We start from the raw sequence: 17,774 nt of genomic DNA, 5'->3' as shown, positions 1-17,774 counted from the left end.
CCAATAACTGCTTTCCTACCCCTCCACCATTGGATAACTGTAAACACACTGGTGAACTTACCGCATGTAGCGCTAATCGTAATGTTTTGGTGCAATGTTTAACCTCTCATTTTAGGTATTTTTTCCCCTTTCAAATTTAAAAGCGGAAGAGCATGTGAATGTGCAGTCAGCCAATTAATAAAATGTGCCCTGGTCCAGGTGCTGACTCTAGATCTGTCGCAATGGGAAACCAATGGAGAGCGGTCAAATAAGTCAGTTTGTGTTAAATGCCAGATGTCTCTATGGGGGTTTGAGAGAGACCGTGAAGACATGAAATTAGAGTCGTAAACATATTATTTTTCTACTTTGCTTCAACAAAGGTATAGAGTACAGTGAGTAAGTTCACATCATTCTGACCTCCTCTGACCTGTACGGCATCCGATCACAACCATGGCCTCAGCGCACACCCACACATACCATTTGTCAGGCCACTTTACAGGACCTGTGCATTGTGGTTATATTACCATAAACAGTTTACTATACCATCGATTTGCAGTGTCCAGTACAATCAATGTCCATTCTGGGAAATGTATCACTGGCTTTGCTTTAGCCATGACGTAATCGAAAAGGAACCGTCCAGCACAGGCAGTTTAGGCAGGGCAGGAAACCACAATTCCCAGAATGCACTTGAAGTTAACTGTGGAAAGGGGGAAGGGAAACTGAGATTGGAGGGAGTGATACTGAGGTAAAAATAAACTGTATTAAACGATAATTAACTATTATATAGATAATCGCTGCTGTGAGATGAATGTTTAAGAAATAGAGAGAAATAAAACAAATCCGAAAATGTTTTGACAGTTTCCAGAAGGGCAGTAGTTAAACTAGTGGTTGGCTTGTGAAAAAATATTTAGCTTGCTAACTAGGCTAACTTAGCTTAGATTTAGAGTTAGCTAGCTAATGTTAGCTTGCTGGATGACAGTACTTCAGAGCCACTGATGTTGACTGTCTTCTGAGCACAAATGTTATGCAAAAAAAAAAAAACGCATTCATGATGTAGATAGCTAGCCAGTGCTAACTGAATGTTACAGTAAGTTAGACTAGCTAACAGTAGCCTGTCAGCTCACGTAGCTAGCTTGCTAACGTACCGGTAGTTAGCTAATGTTGTCAGTTGAGTTACTGGTAACGTTAATCACGTTTCAGATTGTACCTTGAAGTTTTTGTGTGTGTGTGTGTAGGCTGTGAGTGGGTCTTCGGTATCACGTTACCATTTGGTGAGCCTAGTTTGACAGCTTGATAACGGTTCGAGCTATGTAACGTTACTGTAGTTAGCTAATCATTCAATGAGATTGGTTTGGATACTTTTTCCAAAGATAATTGGAAATAGACAATTGTTCATTAATAATTAGTATGCTTTTGACATTTTATTTGTGAGCAAGCTAGCTAGTTACCCACCTTATTTTTTCTGCCCCAAATTGCAGATATCCATGACAACCAGTTTGACATAGCATGGCATGAGTGCCCCCTATTGGTTAGATCTTGTCAAGGAGAAGGCCCACTCCAACTCTGCAAGACTTCAAGACTCGCCCCACCAGGGTTTGGAACATTGTTACATCGTGGATGTGAGGTGCCAACATTGAGTGTCAAAGCAATGAAGCGGCTGGGAAAGAAAGAGTCCATACCAGACCAGCAGTGTCCATACCCAGCCCTGCAGCCCCTCTAATGGGGCAGGATGCACAACAATTGAATTCAATGAGATCAACCTGTTGCCTCTAGTCTGGACCAAGAGAGAGGAAGGAAGGAGAAGTTTGAAACGCAGTAGTTGTGGAAAGGGACACAACAGACAACATGAGGGTCTTCCCAATAGCACTTTTGACCGCCTTAGTCTGAGAAATTAGGCTTTAAAGAACAGGGTTTACCCACTCACACATACATAGACTCACACACTCATGCCATGGAAGAGGACAGCGGTGTCACATCACACACGGAGGTAGGTGTTTTAACCTGGAGTATCTAACCTTTTGGAGTAGTTTAAACTGTGATTAACAGTCACATCAGCTGTATACAATGAAATGGAACAGTACCAGTCAACAGACATCAGTCAAGTTCCAAATCAACATTTTGACCTTATGGCCTGTTCTGTACACATGTTAACTGTATACTGTCTGTGATACCATCACCGGGGTAGACAATGTGGGTGTGGTGGTATTCAATCAGATTGCACAATGAGACTTGCTGCACTAACAGATCTATCTGCTTGAAGGTACAACCTTATAGTACTGTAGACACATCCATTAGACCGTTTTTCTGACTATTGACCGTGAAATGTGTGGTGCTTAGCTGAATTTCCATCTCTCCCTTCTGTTTTTAATCCCCATTGTGTTAGTGAGTGGAGGAGGAAGTAATGAAGCAGCTTCCCCTCTAAAGTGTTCACATGGGGAAATAAAGGGTTTCCACCACAAAGTAGCCTAACAGTTCTCTTTCTCTGCTGTGTTTGCACTGTCACTGTACTATCTTGCCAGGGGTGGATTCATTAGTTGGATTCTGTTGCAAAACGTTTGGTCTCTGTTTTGCAACGGAATCCATTTACCATTTGCTATAGGAACCAACTGGACACAAACGGAACGAAACGTGGAGGGACCTATGAGAATCTGTCCAATAGAGAAAGTCGTTTTCGTAGCAAAACGTTTTCCGCTTGGAGTAAACATTTTAAGTCGCAAAACATTTAGCAACCGACCAAACGTTTTGCAACGGAATTAGACTAATAAATACACCCCAGGTTAGGTGAGAGGGCAACCACCTGATCCTTAGCTGCATCTCATTCCACAGAGATGTTCCTGCCCCCTTTCTTCCTGTTCTTCCATGCTACCCTGGCTGTGTCTGATGATACCTCTCGGTCTGTCCCCCTCTCAGGGTCTGAATGGTGTGTCCCATGAATGTAAAGAGACAGAGGAGCTAACCAATGGCCACTCTAACCACAAACCTGTGAGTACAACAACCAACCAGAGGTTCCCTTTCAGAAATGTTTGTTTAAACATTTTTATTAAGCAGGAATTTCTGTATACCTCTCCTGTTATCATCAGTATAGACTGGTAGCTTGTTGGTCCTGCTGTTCTATGTTGCATTGTGTAGTGGTGGAAAAAAGTACCTAATTGTCATACATGAGTAAAAGTAAAGATGCCTTTAATAGAAAATTACTCAAGTGAAAGTCACCCAGTAAAATACTACTTGAGTGAAACTCTAAAAGTATTTGGCTTTAAATATACATAAGTATCAAATGTAAATGTAATTTCTAAAATATACTTATGAATCAGAAGTAAAAGTAAGTATAAATAATTTCAATTTTCTGATATTAAGCAAACCAGACAGCACCATTTTCTTGTTTTTGATTTATTTACGGATAGCCAGGGGCACACTCCATTTGTGTTTAGTGAGTCCGCCAGATAAGAGGCAATAGGTATGACCAGGGATGTTATCTTGAGAGGTGCGTGAATTGGACCATTTTCCTGTCCTGCCAAGCACTCAAAATGTAACGAGTACTTTTTGATGTCAGGGAAAAGGAATGGAGTAAAAAGTATATTGTTTTCTTTAGGAAGGTAGTGAAGTGAAAGTAAACATTTGTAAAAAAAGATATATATATAAAAAGTAAAGTATAGATACCACAAAAAACTACTTTAGTACTTAAGTATTTTTTACTTAAGTACTTTCCATCACTGGCATTGTGTAACCTGTTGTGTTTCTGTATTCCCAGGTGATTAATGGACTGACGCCAGGTCATAGTGTCAAAGAGCACGCCAATGGCAGTTCACTGCTCAAGTCTCTGCCAGTGAGTTGCTCTATACTGTCCCTCATGTCAAAGACATTATAGGAAAGGGAACTGACCCTAGTGTTGTTATTTAAATACAATTGTGTGTTTACAGATACACTGAGTATACCAAACATTAGGAAAACCTTCCTAATATTTAGTTGCACCCCCTGCTTTTGCCTTCAGAAGAGACTAATTTCGTTGGGGCATAGACTATAAGGCGTCTAAAGCGTTCCATTAGGGATGCTGGCCCATGTTGACTCCAATGCTTTCCACAGTTGTCAAGTTCGCTGGATGTCCTTTGGGTGTTGGACCATTCTTGATACACACGGGAAACAGTTCAGTGTGAAAACCCCAGCGGCGTTGCAGTTCTTGACACAAACTGGTGCACCTGGCACCTACCACCATACCCTGTTCAAAGGCACTTAAATATTTTGTCTTGCCCATTTACCCTCTGAATGGCACACATACACAATCCATGCCTCAATTGTCTCAAGGCTTAAAAAATCCTTCTTTAACCTGTCCCCCCTTCATGATTTTAAGTGGATTTAACAAGTCAGTAATGGATCATAAGGGTTCAATAAAGGATCATAGCTTTCATCTGCATTCACCTGGTCAGTCTATGTCATGGAAGGAGCAGGTGTCCTTAATGTTTTTGTGATTTGTCTAGATTTCAGCTCTGAAGCAGAATGGCCTTCTGCAGTCTCTGGCTACAGGAGGAGAACAGCCCAAGACTGAAGGTAAGACACAATACACTCAGTGGCCCTTCTTCCCAAAGGAACAACCATGTCTCCTAGCTACCAGGCAACCCTAGCAGGTCTCCCCCCCCCAGTCAGCTATGGGAAGATGAAGAAGAGGATGAGGGGCAGGGTATGAAATGATGGTGTCATGGCGTAGAGGGGGAAAAGGTTTTGTTCAGATTGAAAATTAACTGGAGAGGTGGTGGGACCATAGCACCATGACTGAACGATTACTCCTCACCTGTGTATGTTGATGCTGTTTAGCTGTGTCTGACGTTTCTCAGCCGTGTGTATGTGTGCGTTTGCAGAGGAGAGTGCGGAGGTGGAGCAGGCTCGAGAGGAGTGGGAGGCTCTAGAGAGTATCCAACCAGGTGAGATGTTGTTAGGGGCAACATCTACCTATTCCCTGGCTGCCTGAAAGCTGTGATGTTTTACTCCTCCATTATAGGTTGTATACGAATCTGTTGAAGTGTGTTATTGTCCTGTGTGCCTCCAGTGGTCAGTGAGGAGTCCAGTCCTACTCCTCTCATCTCCTTTAATGAGGCGTTGCAGCACTTCCAGACTACAGACCTTGGCGAGGTGCTGGTAAGAATGTGGGTCTTTATGTGTCTGGTGGTTTTAGGACTGCATTGTAGAGTCTCACTCTCATTATTACGAAAAAAAATGTCAGTTCTCACTCTCTCTGTAGAAGAACATCCAGCCCACCATCCGTAGGACGGGTCTGGCCGCTATCACACACTTCCTGTTCGGCCCGCCGCGACTTCACCGAGAACTACTGGAGGAGAGGGACCTGGTCTTTGCCATCGCACAGTGTAAGTGTGTGTGTTTGAATGAGAGAGCGGGAGAGCCGTTTTGCAGACGATAAGAGGCTGATTGTGTGTGTTTTTTTCTTTGTAGGTTCTTTGGATAACAGTCAGGCTGTACACATGCGTGTTCTACAGACCATCTATAAGAGGCTGACAGGCAGCAAGCAGGACTGTCCTCGGTTCGGCACCCACTGGGAGAATGTGGGCTTTCAAGGTGAGAGACATCTTCTGTATCTATGCTTCATTAGATGCCGTTCTCACACTGAGATGAAAAGTGTGATAAGAATATATTGCTATGAAGAAATGAACAAAACACTGAAATGTTGAGTGTGTATCTGTGTGTAGGTACGGACCCAGCCACAGACCTGCGTGGTACAGGTTTCCTGGGGCTGATGCACACCCTGTACCTGGTGATGGACCCTGAGACTCTGCCTCTAGCCAGAGACATCTACAAGCTGTCCCAACATCCCACACAGGTACATACACACACACACTGGCCACAAACTATTCAGGTTAAGGCAAGTAGGGACATCTATTTAATGTGTGCCTGGCTACTTGAATAGTCTTTCTATTTACAAATCCCATTTGGTTTCTACTCTTTCTGCCCAATCTTTCTCCAGAACTTTCCGTTCTGTGTGATGTCCATCAACATGACCCGTATCGCCCTGCATGCACTCAGAGAAGAGGCCCTCTCCAAGTAAGTGTCCTGCCCTACTGATAGAGCCTAGTCACTTGCTTACAAGATGTCCTCACTTTTGTGTGTGTGGTCTTCCAGGGAGTGTAACCGTCGACAGCAGGTAGTGGGGGTGTTGAACGAGTTCTATGTTGCCACGTTCCTGCACCTCTACCAGCTTTGGAAGAGCCAGCAGAAGACTATCTCTGACTCTGGCTTCGTCCTCAAAGGCAACTCTCTGTGTTTTACCCAAGGCTTAACAAAGCCCAGTTGTTTTCAGAATCATGTCATTATTAACAACATTTGTAACACAATCACATCCTTGACATCCACTGTGTCTCTGCTCCCCTCCAGAAGTGGAGCTGTTTGCCAAAAAGAACCCCAAGCAGATGCTGCGTCGGCTTGACGTCTTCCTGAGGGAGAGAAGGTCGGGCGGCGCCCCCCGGGCCTCCCCAGACCCCACGGCCCAGCAACCCTCACCCTGCCTGGGGGAGAGAGGTGCCAGGTCTGAGGGAACCAGAGGCAAGGAGATGCACTTCACTGGAGTGTGTGAGCTGACCCCAGACATGGAGGGAGAGGCCAGGCTCATCTGAGACATAGGGAGAGATAGAGACTGAGAGTGAGACTGTGAGCACAGCTACACTAGTCTTAGCTGGAAAGAGAGAGTGTGTGTCTGTTTGTGTGTGTGTGAGACAGAAAGAGAATGAGGACCCCACCAAGCGCTGACCCCACTAATTTGTACATACCCATTGATGCTGTAAAGCTGCTCTCAGATAATTTTGTATGGGATCCCTTTTCTCCCAACAGAAGTACATGATGGTGTGGCGTTCAGATAACACTAAATCACAGACATGGGACTGATGGATGAATAGAAGATGTCATTAAAGAGGACGAGAGAGTGAATGAAATATTAGCGTTTTCTCTGGGTCTAGTGCAGGGACAGGCAATTTTACGGTACAAGGAAGCACCTGATTCTTCTTCTAATCATCCAATCATAGTCTTTAATCAAGGCGTCGATAAGTTGAATCAGGTGTGTTTCAGCTTGGCTGGAGCCAAAGCCTGCAGAGTAAGAATGCCCACCCTTGGTTTATTGAATAGCTGCCAAGCCCCAGGGCACCGATCTGTCTATACGGCCCTAGTAGAGTTCTGGAAAGCCATAGTGTGTATGTCTGTTTTTTACTGTCAGCAGAACCAAGCCTGGGTGTGTTTGTGTGTGCGTGCTGGGTATGAAGGTAAAGGTCTGTGTTGGCTATAGGGAGTTGGAACAGTGAGCAATGTGTTTGTGTGTGTAGTTGGGCTTATGTGTGTGGTGGGTCTGTGGGCACCGATGGTTCTTGTCTCCATCTCCCAGTGCAGGTTGAATAGGCCCAGAGCCCCCCCCCTATTGTATGGGGGATATATTTTTTAATAATTTAAAAACTATTTTAGTCCTTTCCAAAGGGATAGCTGTTCATGACAATAGATGAGATTATACTGTATATGAAATGATATTATATGGATAGGGTACTTGATGGTATTTATAAAAGTGAGAGGAACTTATTATGCTAAGAAACTCAGGATGAGGGTTAGAATTGTTAAGCCCAGTTCAAATACATAATGAGACGCGACGCAACTGTCTTTATTAAGGTGAACTCAATGCGAAATGGCATTGCCACGTGCGGCAACGACTTCAAGACTTCGCTCTCACCATATATGCGCATGCGCACAGGGTCGCTTCAGGCTGTAGGCGTGTGGCTGCCACAGGACCAAAAACAACGGAGAAATTGAGCCTCATTGCGTCAAGTTGTTGCGGAATTTTACCCACTGTGCTGTTTACTTTCTGCGTCTTCGTCATACCGCCGAGTCTACATTTAACTAAGTTTGTTTGATATGAACGGTGTCGCTTTAACGTCTCAGGTCGTCGGCTGCAGCTTCCCAAGATTCTACATGTCAAAGCTTTAGCTAAAGTCTTGCGACGAGACTGATCCATTTAGCCAATCAGAGAAATACATGCGCTAACGTTCTGTTTTCAGCAAAGCAGACAATTAGCTAGCTATGTTGCTGCACATAGCTAGCCTAGCTTGCTGATAATAGTATTTATCTGACAAGTCATAAAGTGTACCCTGTTTCTGGTGCATGTATTTCAGGACACTCGTTTGCTACAAGTGGCAACTTCGTTTCAAAGTGTAATCACGTTATTATAAAGAGGCAGTGTTACTGTGGAAAAGGTCTCAACTGCGCTTCTCGTCTTTTGATCTGATTGCCCCTTCTTTAGTCAGTTGTTGTACAACGTTCTAAAATGAGCTACTTGTTATCTCGTCTCATGTCGGCTGTTGTATCTGAACTGGGATTTAGCCTTCGTCTCAAATATAATGTTTAGGTAGTCTATATAATGTTCTACTTTTGATCATATGCCCTGTGTTTCTCTGGTCAAAAGTAGTGAATTACATAATAAAAATGGTTTCATTTGAGATGAGCATTTAGACAGGTCAGTCAAGCCAACAGCTGACTAGCCATGGAGTCGCAGAGTGTTGGTGGGCTGGTTTAGTCAGACTAGTGATTGAAGTCTGCTAGAAACTTTCTACATGCATTCCGTTATAGAACATCCAACTGGAGTTGTTTGACTAGGGCAATCGTCTGGGTTATCTGACTAAATGGATAGTGCACACAAATGACACATTTAGCTAATCTCATGGATATCTAGAATGAGCTAAAGGTTAGGGTGTCCATATACAACATGGTATTGTTATGACGAGGAACATCTGTGATTTGGGAGAATTTACTCATTTTAAATAAGATGATAGTGATGATAACAGTGAAGGGTGTCTCTAAGAAGGTGTACCGTATGCAATCCCAATTCTGTCATGGATAATCAGTAATAATAGTGTTGTATGATGAGGGAAATCCTTATTTCAGGGTGTGTGTTTGTGGGGAATGGTATAGTATGGCAGGGGAGCATAGCTCTGCAGTCTCAATCAGTAGCATGTTCAGGTAGCACTAGTACTGTAGCATCAGATAGCATCCTTGTTGTTTTATCTTCCTTGTAGAATTTGTTGCTCTTGGTCATGTCTCATTTACAGTCTTTAGTGCCAGTGAGTGTTCAAGCTGTTACTATAGGACATTCCCTCCCCCCCCCCCCCATCTACAAGAGACACACACATCTCATTAGTGGAGCTACTCAGTGGATGAATGTTTTTGAGGTACTTGTAGATCTTCGGTAGCCTGTTCTTAAATATGATCTTTGTCTTCTGCACTGAAAGCAGAACATGTAGGAGGGGGTCATTTGAACCATACTGTAGAATTACAGTGACGTCATTCTGTGAGTAGGATGCTGCTTGTGTTCCAGATGGTTCTATTGTGTCTGCTCGCCCAGAGGATGTCATGTTACCCTCTAAGGGAAGCCTATAAAAAATTGGATGTATCACTGTGTCAGGGGTTTGAGGTAACACAAACCCATTCAACTCATTCTAAAGTATACACATTATATAAACATCTATAAAGGTGGACATTATCAGCTCCTATACATAGCCTACCTTGTTTTATTGGGTTATTTCCAAGCACATTACTCTCCACATCTACCCCCCTATTCGTGCTCATTATTTTGCCAAGCGTATGCGTTTTTTTTTTATCAGCAAAATTTGCACTCTTACAGAATGTTGGAGGTGTGTACAGTGTGAGTGTTGCTAGGTGGCTGAATATTATTCTTTGTCTGTGTTGTGTTTTCAAACCCGGCATAAAGGAACTCTTTGTAGCCGTAATCTCATCATAGCCATCTTTAAGCTGAAATAATGGACTAAAGTCTATTTTATTTTATTTAAAAAGGCAAGTCCGTTAAGAACAAATTCTTATTTACAATAGCAGCCTACCGGGGAACAGTGGGTTAATTGCCTTGTTCAGGGGCAGAGCGACAGAATTTGACCTTGTCAGCTTGGGAATTCGATCCAGCAACCTTTCGGTTACTCGCCCAACGCTCTAACCACTAGGCTACCTGCTCCCCGTCAATAATTTAACTGAACTTGCATTTCAGATTGTGAAGATACACAAAGTTATTTTTTGTTCTATTTTAGCAGAGGGGCTTGTTGCAGTTCAGTGTGTGAATCAGGAAGTTTGTACAGAAGGTGATTGTAACTATATGATTGTCAGTAGGGCGTTCTATTGAAACACATTGCTTACCTCAAGACAAATCTTCTCTTTCTCTTCTTTGAATGTCTGTTAAGGACAATGGCTTCTCACTTCATATAATGGCAGATTGTATCTTTTCTCTTTCCTTAGTTATACACACTCCCTCATACACAGCTTGGATGTCAAATGTCATGTATATTCCACACCTGAAACACTAGTGAACTAACACTGAAGCTGGTAGGTCTATGTACTTTATTTGAAATGACACAGGCCCACTATAGGCCCAACCACACGCTTAGATCCACATAGCTTTTTGTCAGCTTGACTGCAGATCCACTCTAATGGATTTTTGAACAATCATTACTGATGTTGACTATGTTAATGATAAGCTAATTTACTTGTCGCTTCGACGGTATCCACTTTCTTGTGTGTATTAGTGATTGTCCCCACCTTTTGACCATGTCAGGGAAAAAAACGAGAAATAACAATGATATTAGTTTCTGATCGTACAGAAAAATTGTGTTGCTTCTCCAAATTTGATTTGCAGTCCTAAATCAAGGTTCTGGCTTGAAATTTGCACCAGTTATGTCATATTTTGTTTTCAACTGATAGATCTCAATTCAAAACCAAGAGAAAACGGGTCTTAAGCAGGATGCAAGGTACTCTAAACTGAGTGGTCTTAAACTCTGCTTTGTCGACAACTAATAATTTCCTGAATCCCCTGCGCTTTATATGAAGATGTTCTACTGTTGCTTTTGTCGTCTTTTTTCCCTGAAGGCATTTTATGACTGTACCTTAATTGTAGATGCCCTATTTTATAATGGGAGTTATTTCAGAAATATGTGCCGTTGTACAGTAAAATGTATGGTATGGAGAAACCTAAATAAATGCAATTGAAAACAGTTATTTGCTCTCTTTTTTTGTGCTGTGGTTATTATTCTTGTATTTGTATTTATTATGGATCCCCTTTTAGGGTTGCACATTTTGGGGAATATTCAGAGGTGGAAACATTCTGTCGGAATTAACGGGAATATATGGGAATTAATACCATTTAAATGTAGATTTTTTTTTGTTGCATTGGATATATTTACCTTACCATGTATGGAGGCAGACACATAAACCTTTTACCTTAAGTATACATAATTGCCAATGATTAAATCCTTCCAAAATAAATAATTATAAAAATTATTTGTTACGAATTGAACTTTAAATGAGTTGATTCAACTAAAGCTTTGGTTGTCTTCCACTCAGGCTTCCATGTCTTCTCCCTGGACCTCCTCAATGTCCACCTCTTGAACAGCAGACTTTGAGGCCTCAGCTTCACTCACTTTCCAACCTTGTTGAGGCCCCGAAGGCCACCAATTTTTCATCCCTTGTATTGGTCAGCATGTTGCGTGCTTTTGTGTGTATGTGTGTTCCCAAATAAGGACCAGTTGCGCTCTGAGGTGGCTGATGTTGGTAGGATTGGGAGGATGATGGAGGCAACAGGAGAAAGAGCCTCGGGTCCACAAAGTCCCTTCCACCAGGTGGCTGATGAGATATGATGGCACGACTGCCATATTGCAACTCCATCCCAAAGCCCTTGCTTGGAAGTGTACTTTGCCAGACTGCCAAGAACCTTGCCCTTATCCAGGCCAAGGAGGCGAGATACAGTAGTGATGACACCATTGGCTTTGCTGATCTCTGCACCAGACAGGATGCTCTTGCCAGCATACTTGGGGTCCAACATGTACACAGTGGCGTGTATGGGTTTCAGTTATAAGTCTTCACGCTTTTTAAAAATATATTTCAGAACTGCAGTTTCCTCTGCTTGGTGGTGTTGCAGGGCAGGTTCAATGTGGTGGTGCTTATTCTTCTCACTTTACTTTGTGAGGTAGATTGCTGCTATAACTTGATGACCATTCACATAGGTAACCATTCCATTGGCTCTGTTGTAGTGTATCCATTGTTTTCAGCACCATGATGTCCTTGAGGAGCAGATTTAATGTATGAGCAGCACAGCCAATGGGTGTGATGTGAGGGTAGGACTCACTTTAGACCAAGCTGTGTTCGTAGCATTGTCTGTCACCAGTGCAAATACCTTCTGTGGTCCAAGGCCATTGATGACTGCCTTCAGCTCATCTGCAATGTAGAGACCGGTGTGTCTGTTGTCCCTTGTGTCCGCACTTGTAGAATACTGGTAGAGTGGTGGAGATCATGTAGTTAAACCTCTCTGGAGCAGGCGTTCCGCTAGCGACCCACCTCGACAACATCCGGTGAAACATTCATAAAAGATACAAGTGTTATACATCGGCTTAAAGATTAACTTCTTGTTAATCCAGCTGCTGTGTCAGATTTCAAAAAAGCTTTACGGCGAAAGCATACCATGCGATTATCTGAGGACTGCGCCACACTTACAAAAGCATACAAACATTTTTATGCTAATTATAGGAGTCACGAAAGTCAGAAATAGCAATAAAATGAATCACTTACCTTTGATCTTCATCTGGTTGCAGTCACAAGAGTCCCTGTTACACAAGTCCCTCTTTATTTCCCAATACGTCTGTTTTGTTGGCGGTCACAACATGCAGATGAATATATCCTAATAGTACCGGTAAAGTTCGTTGAAACATGTCAAACGATGTTTATAATTATTCCTCAGATTGTCTATTATCTAAATAAATTATAATATTTCAACCGGACAATAGCGTATTCAATAGAAAGGAAAAACAATGGAGGCCGCGCAATCGGCCACGTGCGCAAACCAGCTCTGCTTCATTCTACAGTCCACTTACAAAATGGTGTCAATCTTCCTTATTTTTCAGAAAACAAGCCTGAAACAAAGTCTAAAAACTGTTGACATCTAGTGGAAGCCATAGGGACTGCAATCTGGATCCAAACCCATTACATACTGTATAGGCATTCAATTGAAAACTACCCACATCAAAAGTATCCCACTTTATATCCCATTTTCCTCAGGTTTTCGCTTGGTATATCAGTTCTGTTATACTCACAGACATTATTTTAACAGTTTTGGAAACTTTAGAGTGTTTTTTTATTCAAATATACCAATTATATGCATATCCTAGCTTCTGGGCCTGAGTAACATGCAGTTTACTTTGGGCACGCTTCTCATCCAGATGTCGAAATACTGCCTCTAAGCCATAAATTTTAAATTAGAAATTATTTAAACACACTTTATATGTGGACAACTGCAAATACCTAGGTGTCTGGTTAGACTGTAAACTTTCCTTCCAGACTCATATTAAGCATCTCCAATCCAAAATTAAATCTAGAATCGCCTTCCTATTTCGCAATAAAGCATCCTTAACTCATGCTGCCAAACATACCCTCGTAAAACTGACTACCCTACCGATTCTTGACTTCGGCAATGTCATTTACAAAATAGCCTCCAACACTCTACTCAGCAAATTCAATGCAGTCTATTACAATGCCATCCGTTTTGTCACCAAAGCCCCATATACTACCCACCACTGTGACCTGTATGCTCTCGTTGGCTGGCCCTCGCTTCATATTCGTCGCCAAACCCACTGGCTCCAGGTCTTCTATATCTCTTTGCTAGGTAAAGCCCAGCCTTATCTCAGCTCACTGGTCACCATAGCAGCACGCGCTCCAGCACGTATATCTCACTGGTAACCCCCAAAGCCTCCTAATTTGTCCGCCTTTCCTTCCAGCTCTCTGCTGCCAGTGACTGGAATGAATTGCAAAAATCACTGAAGCTGGAGACTCATATCTCCCTCACTAACTTTAAGCATCAGCTGTCAGAGCAGTTTACAGATCATTTCACCTGTACATAGCCCATCTGTAAATAGCCCACCCAACTACCTCATCCCCAAATTGTAATTATTTCACCACTATGGCCTATTTATTGCCTTACCTCCCTAATCTTACTTCATTTGCACACACTGTATATAGACTTTTCTATTGTGTTATTGACTGTACATTTATTTATTCCATGTGTAACTCTGTGTTGTTTGTGTCACACTGCTTTGCTTTATCTTGGCCAGGTCGCAGTTGTAAATGAGAACTTGTTCTCAACTGACCTAACTGGTAAAAAAAAGGTGAAATAAAAATAAAATAAAATAAACTTTGCTGTAGACTACTATTTACTAGTTATGTCATATAAAATATAATCACCCCACCCAGTATTATAATCAAAACTTACCAGAAAGCATGTAGTCCTTGGCCCAGACAGTGTGCTAGTGTGGGCTCAATAGCATGTCATTAGTGTGCAAGATCTTGAGAATCAGCTGTACATGTGATGGAAGAATGCACTGTGCATGTAGATGGTTGCAATTCCATTAAATTGGGGATAGTTTAACCAAAATATCCCACAAGACCTAGAATTGCCTTATATGTATCCCACAAAAAAAGGTTCCCTGTTGTAAGCTAACTTTTTTGATGAATTTAAGGAAAATTCCCAGGCTTAAATTAATTTACAGAAATTTCCCAGAAAGATTGCAACCCTTTCCCCATTAGCTGCCTTGGCAGCAGCAACTCTTCCTGGGGTCCAGCAACATTAAGGCAGTCATATACAATTTTAAACATTACATGACATTACATTTCAGAACCCTTTTCACAGCACATTAAGTGTGTTCCCTCAGGCCACTACTCTACTATCACATATCCACAATACAAAAACCATGTGTACGTGTGTGGAGTGCGTGTCTTATGTGTATGTGTGCCTGTGTGTGTCTCTTCACAGTCCCAGCTATTCCATAAGGTGTATTTTTATGTTTTTTAAATGTAATTCTACTGCTTACATCAATTACCTGACGTGGAATAGAATTTCATGTAGCCATGGCTCTATGTAGTACTGTGTGCCTCCCATACTTTGTTCTTCCCTCTTTGTGGCACCTGACCACACTACTGAACAGTGGTCCAGGTAGGGACAAAACTAGAGCCTGTAGGACCTGCCTTGTTGATAGTGTTGTTAAAAAGGCAGAGTAACGATTTATTATGGACAGGCTTTTCCCCATTTTAGCTACTGTTGTATCAACGTGTTTTGACCATGACAGTCAATTTCCACATTATTTATTACAAGATTTAATTGAGGTTTAGAATTTAGTGAAGCATTTGTCTGTAATACAATGCTTTTAGTTTTTGAAATATTTAGGACTAATTTATTCCTTGCCACCCATTCTGAAACTAAGTGATTTCACTCGCTGTTGTAGCTGATGTGTATAGTGTTGAGTCATCCGCATACTGTACAAGGCTGGTGGAATGTCATTAGTAAAGATTGAAAAAGGGGGCTTAGTCAGCTGCCCTGGGGAATTCCAGATTCTACCTATGTTGGAGAGGCTCCCATTAAAGAACAACATCTGTGTTGGGTTAGACAGGTAACTTTTTATCCACAATATAGCAGGGGGTGTAAAGTCATACGTTTTCCATCAGCAGTCTGTGATCGATCATGTCAAAAGCCGCACTGAAGTCTAACAAAACAGTTAACACAATCTTTTTATCATTAATTTCTCTCAGGCAATTTGTGTAAGTGCTGAGCTTGTTGAATGTCCTTCCCTATAAGCATGCTGAAAGTCTGTCAGTTTGTTTACAGTAAAATAGCATTGTATCTTGTCCAACATCATTTTTTCAAAAAGTTTAGTAATGGTTGGTAACAGGCTGATTGATCCGCAATTTTGATTAACCTTTATTTAACTAGGCAAGTCAGTTAAGAATAAATTCTTATTTACAATGACGGGCTGCACCGGCCAAACCCTTACCCGAATGACGCTGGGCCAATTGTGTGCCGCCCTATGGGACTCCCAATCATGGCCGCTTGTGATACATCCTGGAATCGAACTAGGGTCTGTAGTGACACCTCTAGCACTTAGATGCAGTGTTTTAGACCGCTGTGCCACTTGGGAGCCAGTAAAAGGTGCTTTACTATTCTTGGGTAGCGGAATTACTTTTGCTTCCCTCCAGGCCTGAGGGCACACACATTCTAGTAGGCTTAGATTGAAGATATGGCAAATAGGAGTGGCAATATTATCTAAATTTGCTAATCTTGCCAATGAAAACACCATTAAAGTAATTGGCAATATCAGTGGCTTTTGTGATGAATGAGCCATCTGATTCAATGAGTGATGGAGCTGAGTTTGCCTTTTTGCCTAGAATTTCATTTAAAGTGCTCCAAAGCTTTTTACATTACATTACATTTAAGTCATTTAGCAGACGCTCTTATCCAGAGCGACTTACAAATTGGTGAATTCACCTTCTGACATCCAGTGGAACAGCCACTTTACAATAGTGCATCTAAATCATTTAAGGGGGGGTGAGAAGGATTACTTATCCTATCCTAGGTATTCCTTGAAGAGGTGGGGTTTCAGGTGTCTCCGGAAGGTGGTGATTGACTCTTATTTTTACTATCATTATATAATTTATCTTTGTTTCATAGTATAGTTTCTTCTTTTTATTCAGTTTAGCCACATGGTTTCTCAATTTGCGGTACGTTTGCCAATCGGTTGTGCAGCCAGACTTATTTGCCATTCCATTTGCCTCATCCCTCTCAACCATACCATTTTTCAATTCCCCATCAATTCACAGATGTAAGAGGTTTTACAGTCATTTTCTTAATGGGTGCATGCTTATTAGTAACTGGAATAAGAAACTTCAGAAATGTGTCAAGTGCAGCGTCTGGTTGCTCCTCATTACTCACCACAGACCAACAAATATTATTTACATCAACAACATAGGAATCAATACAAAAGTTATTGTATGACATCTTATACACTATATTAGGCCTATACACTATATTAGGACTTTGGAACTTCAGTTTTCCTAGATATGGCTACTTTATTGTGACCACTACATCCGATGGATTTGGATACAGGTTTAAAGCAAATTTCTGTAGCAATAGTAAAGATGTGATCAATACCCCCAATCATGGCCAGTTGTGATACAGGCTGGAATCAAACCAGGGTCTGTAGTAACGCAGCTAGCACTGCAATGCAGTGCCTTAGACTGCTGCGCCACTCGGGAGTCCCAATGTGGGCTATTTTTAGCACTTTTCTGGCATGCTTGATTGTTTTCATTGCTTTACTGGGAAGTTTAGCAGACGTAGACTTGCACATGTTATTTATGTTAGTGCAGGGTGAGCAGCACACGGTGGACGTCCTACTAGGGCACATTGCCTCAGTGCTAACAGTATAACTTTGGTTCATAGGCACATAGGCACACATTAGAGGTCGACCGATTAATCAGAATGGCCGATTTCAAGTTTTCATAACAATCAGTAATCGTTATTTTTGGATTTGGCCGATTTAATTTAAAAAAAATCTTTATTTAACTAGGCAAGTCAGTTAAGAACACATTCTTATTTTCAATGACGGCCTCGGAACGGTGGGTTAACTGCCTTGGGTTAACGTCCATTCCTACCTCTCACAATTCGTGGAACCTTTCACGGGCCCACGAGAAGCAGGATAACATTATGCCCACAGCTCCCGGCGATAGGTCCAGACCTCCCACAGAAGGCAGTGCCCCGTCAGATCCAGAGAGAGGAAAAGGAGCTGAACTCGACAACAAAGCCACCGCTGGAGTCAGCGTAGTTGGAATCAGCACAGCCGTCGCAGAAACAAGCAGTCCCAGCGATGAAGGCGCAGGTAGATCAGCTACCAGCAAAGCTATTCCTCATGCCAATCTCTGGACCTCTCGCAGACACTCCAGTCTGCTTAGCA

General features: G+C 42.1%; 1 protein-coding gene across 1 annotated transcript; it reads left to right on the top strand.

The window, feature by feature from the left end:
* Positions 1-657: 657 nt before the first annotated feature.
* On the top strand, positions 658-11,003 carry elmod3 (ELMO/CED-12 domain containing 3). Its single transcript, XM_064972136.1, has 13 exons — positions 658-724; positions 1,458-1,966; positions 2,890-2,961; positions 3,728-3,802; positions 4,452-4,521; positions 4,830-4,892; positions 5,018-5,106; positions 5,210-5,333; positions 5,419-5,541; positions 5,673-5,803; positions 5,948-6,024; positions 6,103-6,230; positions 6,355-11,003. Exons 2-13 carry the CDS (start codon positions 1,931-1,933, stop codon positions 6,591-6,593), a joined length of 1,227 nt encoding a protein of 408 aa, XP_064828208.1. The 5' UTR covers positions 658-724; positions 1,458-1,930; the 3' UTR covers positions 6,594-11,003.
* Positions 11,004-17,774: the final 6,771 nt, after the last annotated feature.

This window comes from Oncorhynchus masou, chromosome 1 (genome assembly GCF_036934945.1).
Source record: "Oncorhynchus masou masou isolate Uvic2021 chromosome 1, UVic_Omas_1.1, whole genome shotgun sequence".
NCBI lineage: Eukaryota > Metazoa > Chordata > Actinopteri > Salmoniformes > Salmonidae > Oncorhynchus > Oncorhynchus masou.
The sequence above is the reverse complement of the archived record's forward strand: the minus strand, read 5'-3'. Positions and strand labels throughout refer to the sequence as shown.

Bases quoted from the DNA above. Each gene is read 5' to 3' on its own strand.
- elmod3 (XM_064972136.1), top strand. From the start codon at position 1,931: ATGGAAGAGGACAGCGGTGTCACATCACACACGGAG. The intron at 4,893-5,017 runs GTGAGATGTTGT...GTGTGCCTCCAG, and splicing joins TCTAGAGAGTATCCAACCAG to TGGTCAGTGAGGAGTCCAGT. The intron at 5,542-5,672 runs GTGAGAGACATC...ATCTGTGTGTAG, and splicing joins GGAGAATGTGGGCTTTCAAG to GTACGGACCCAGCCACAGAC.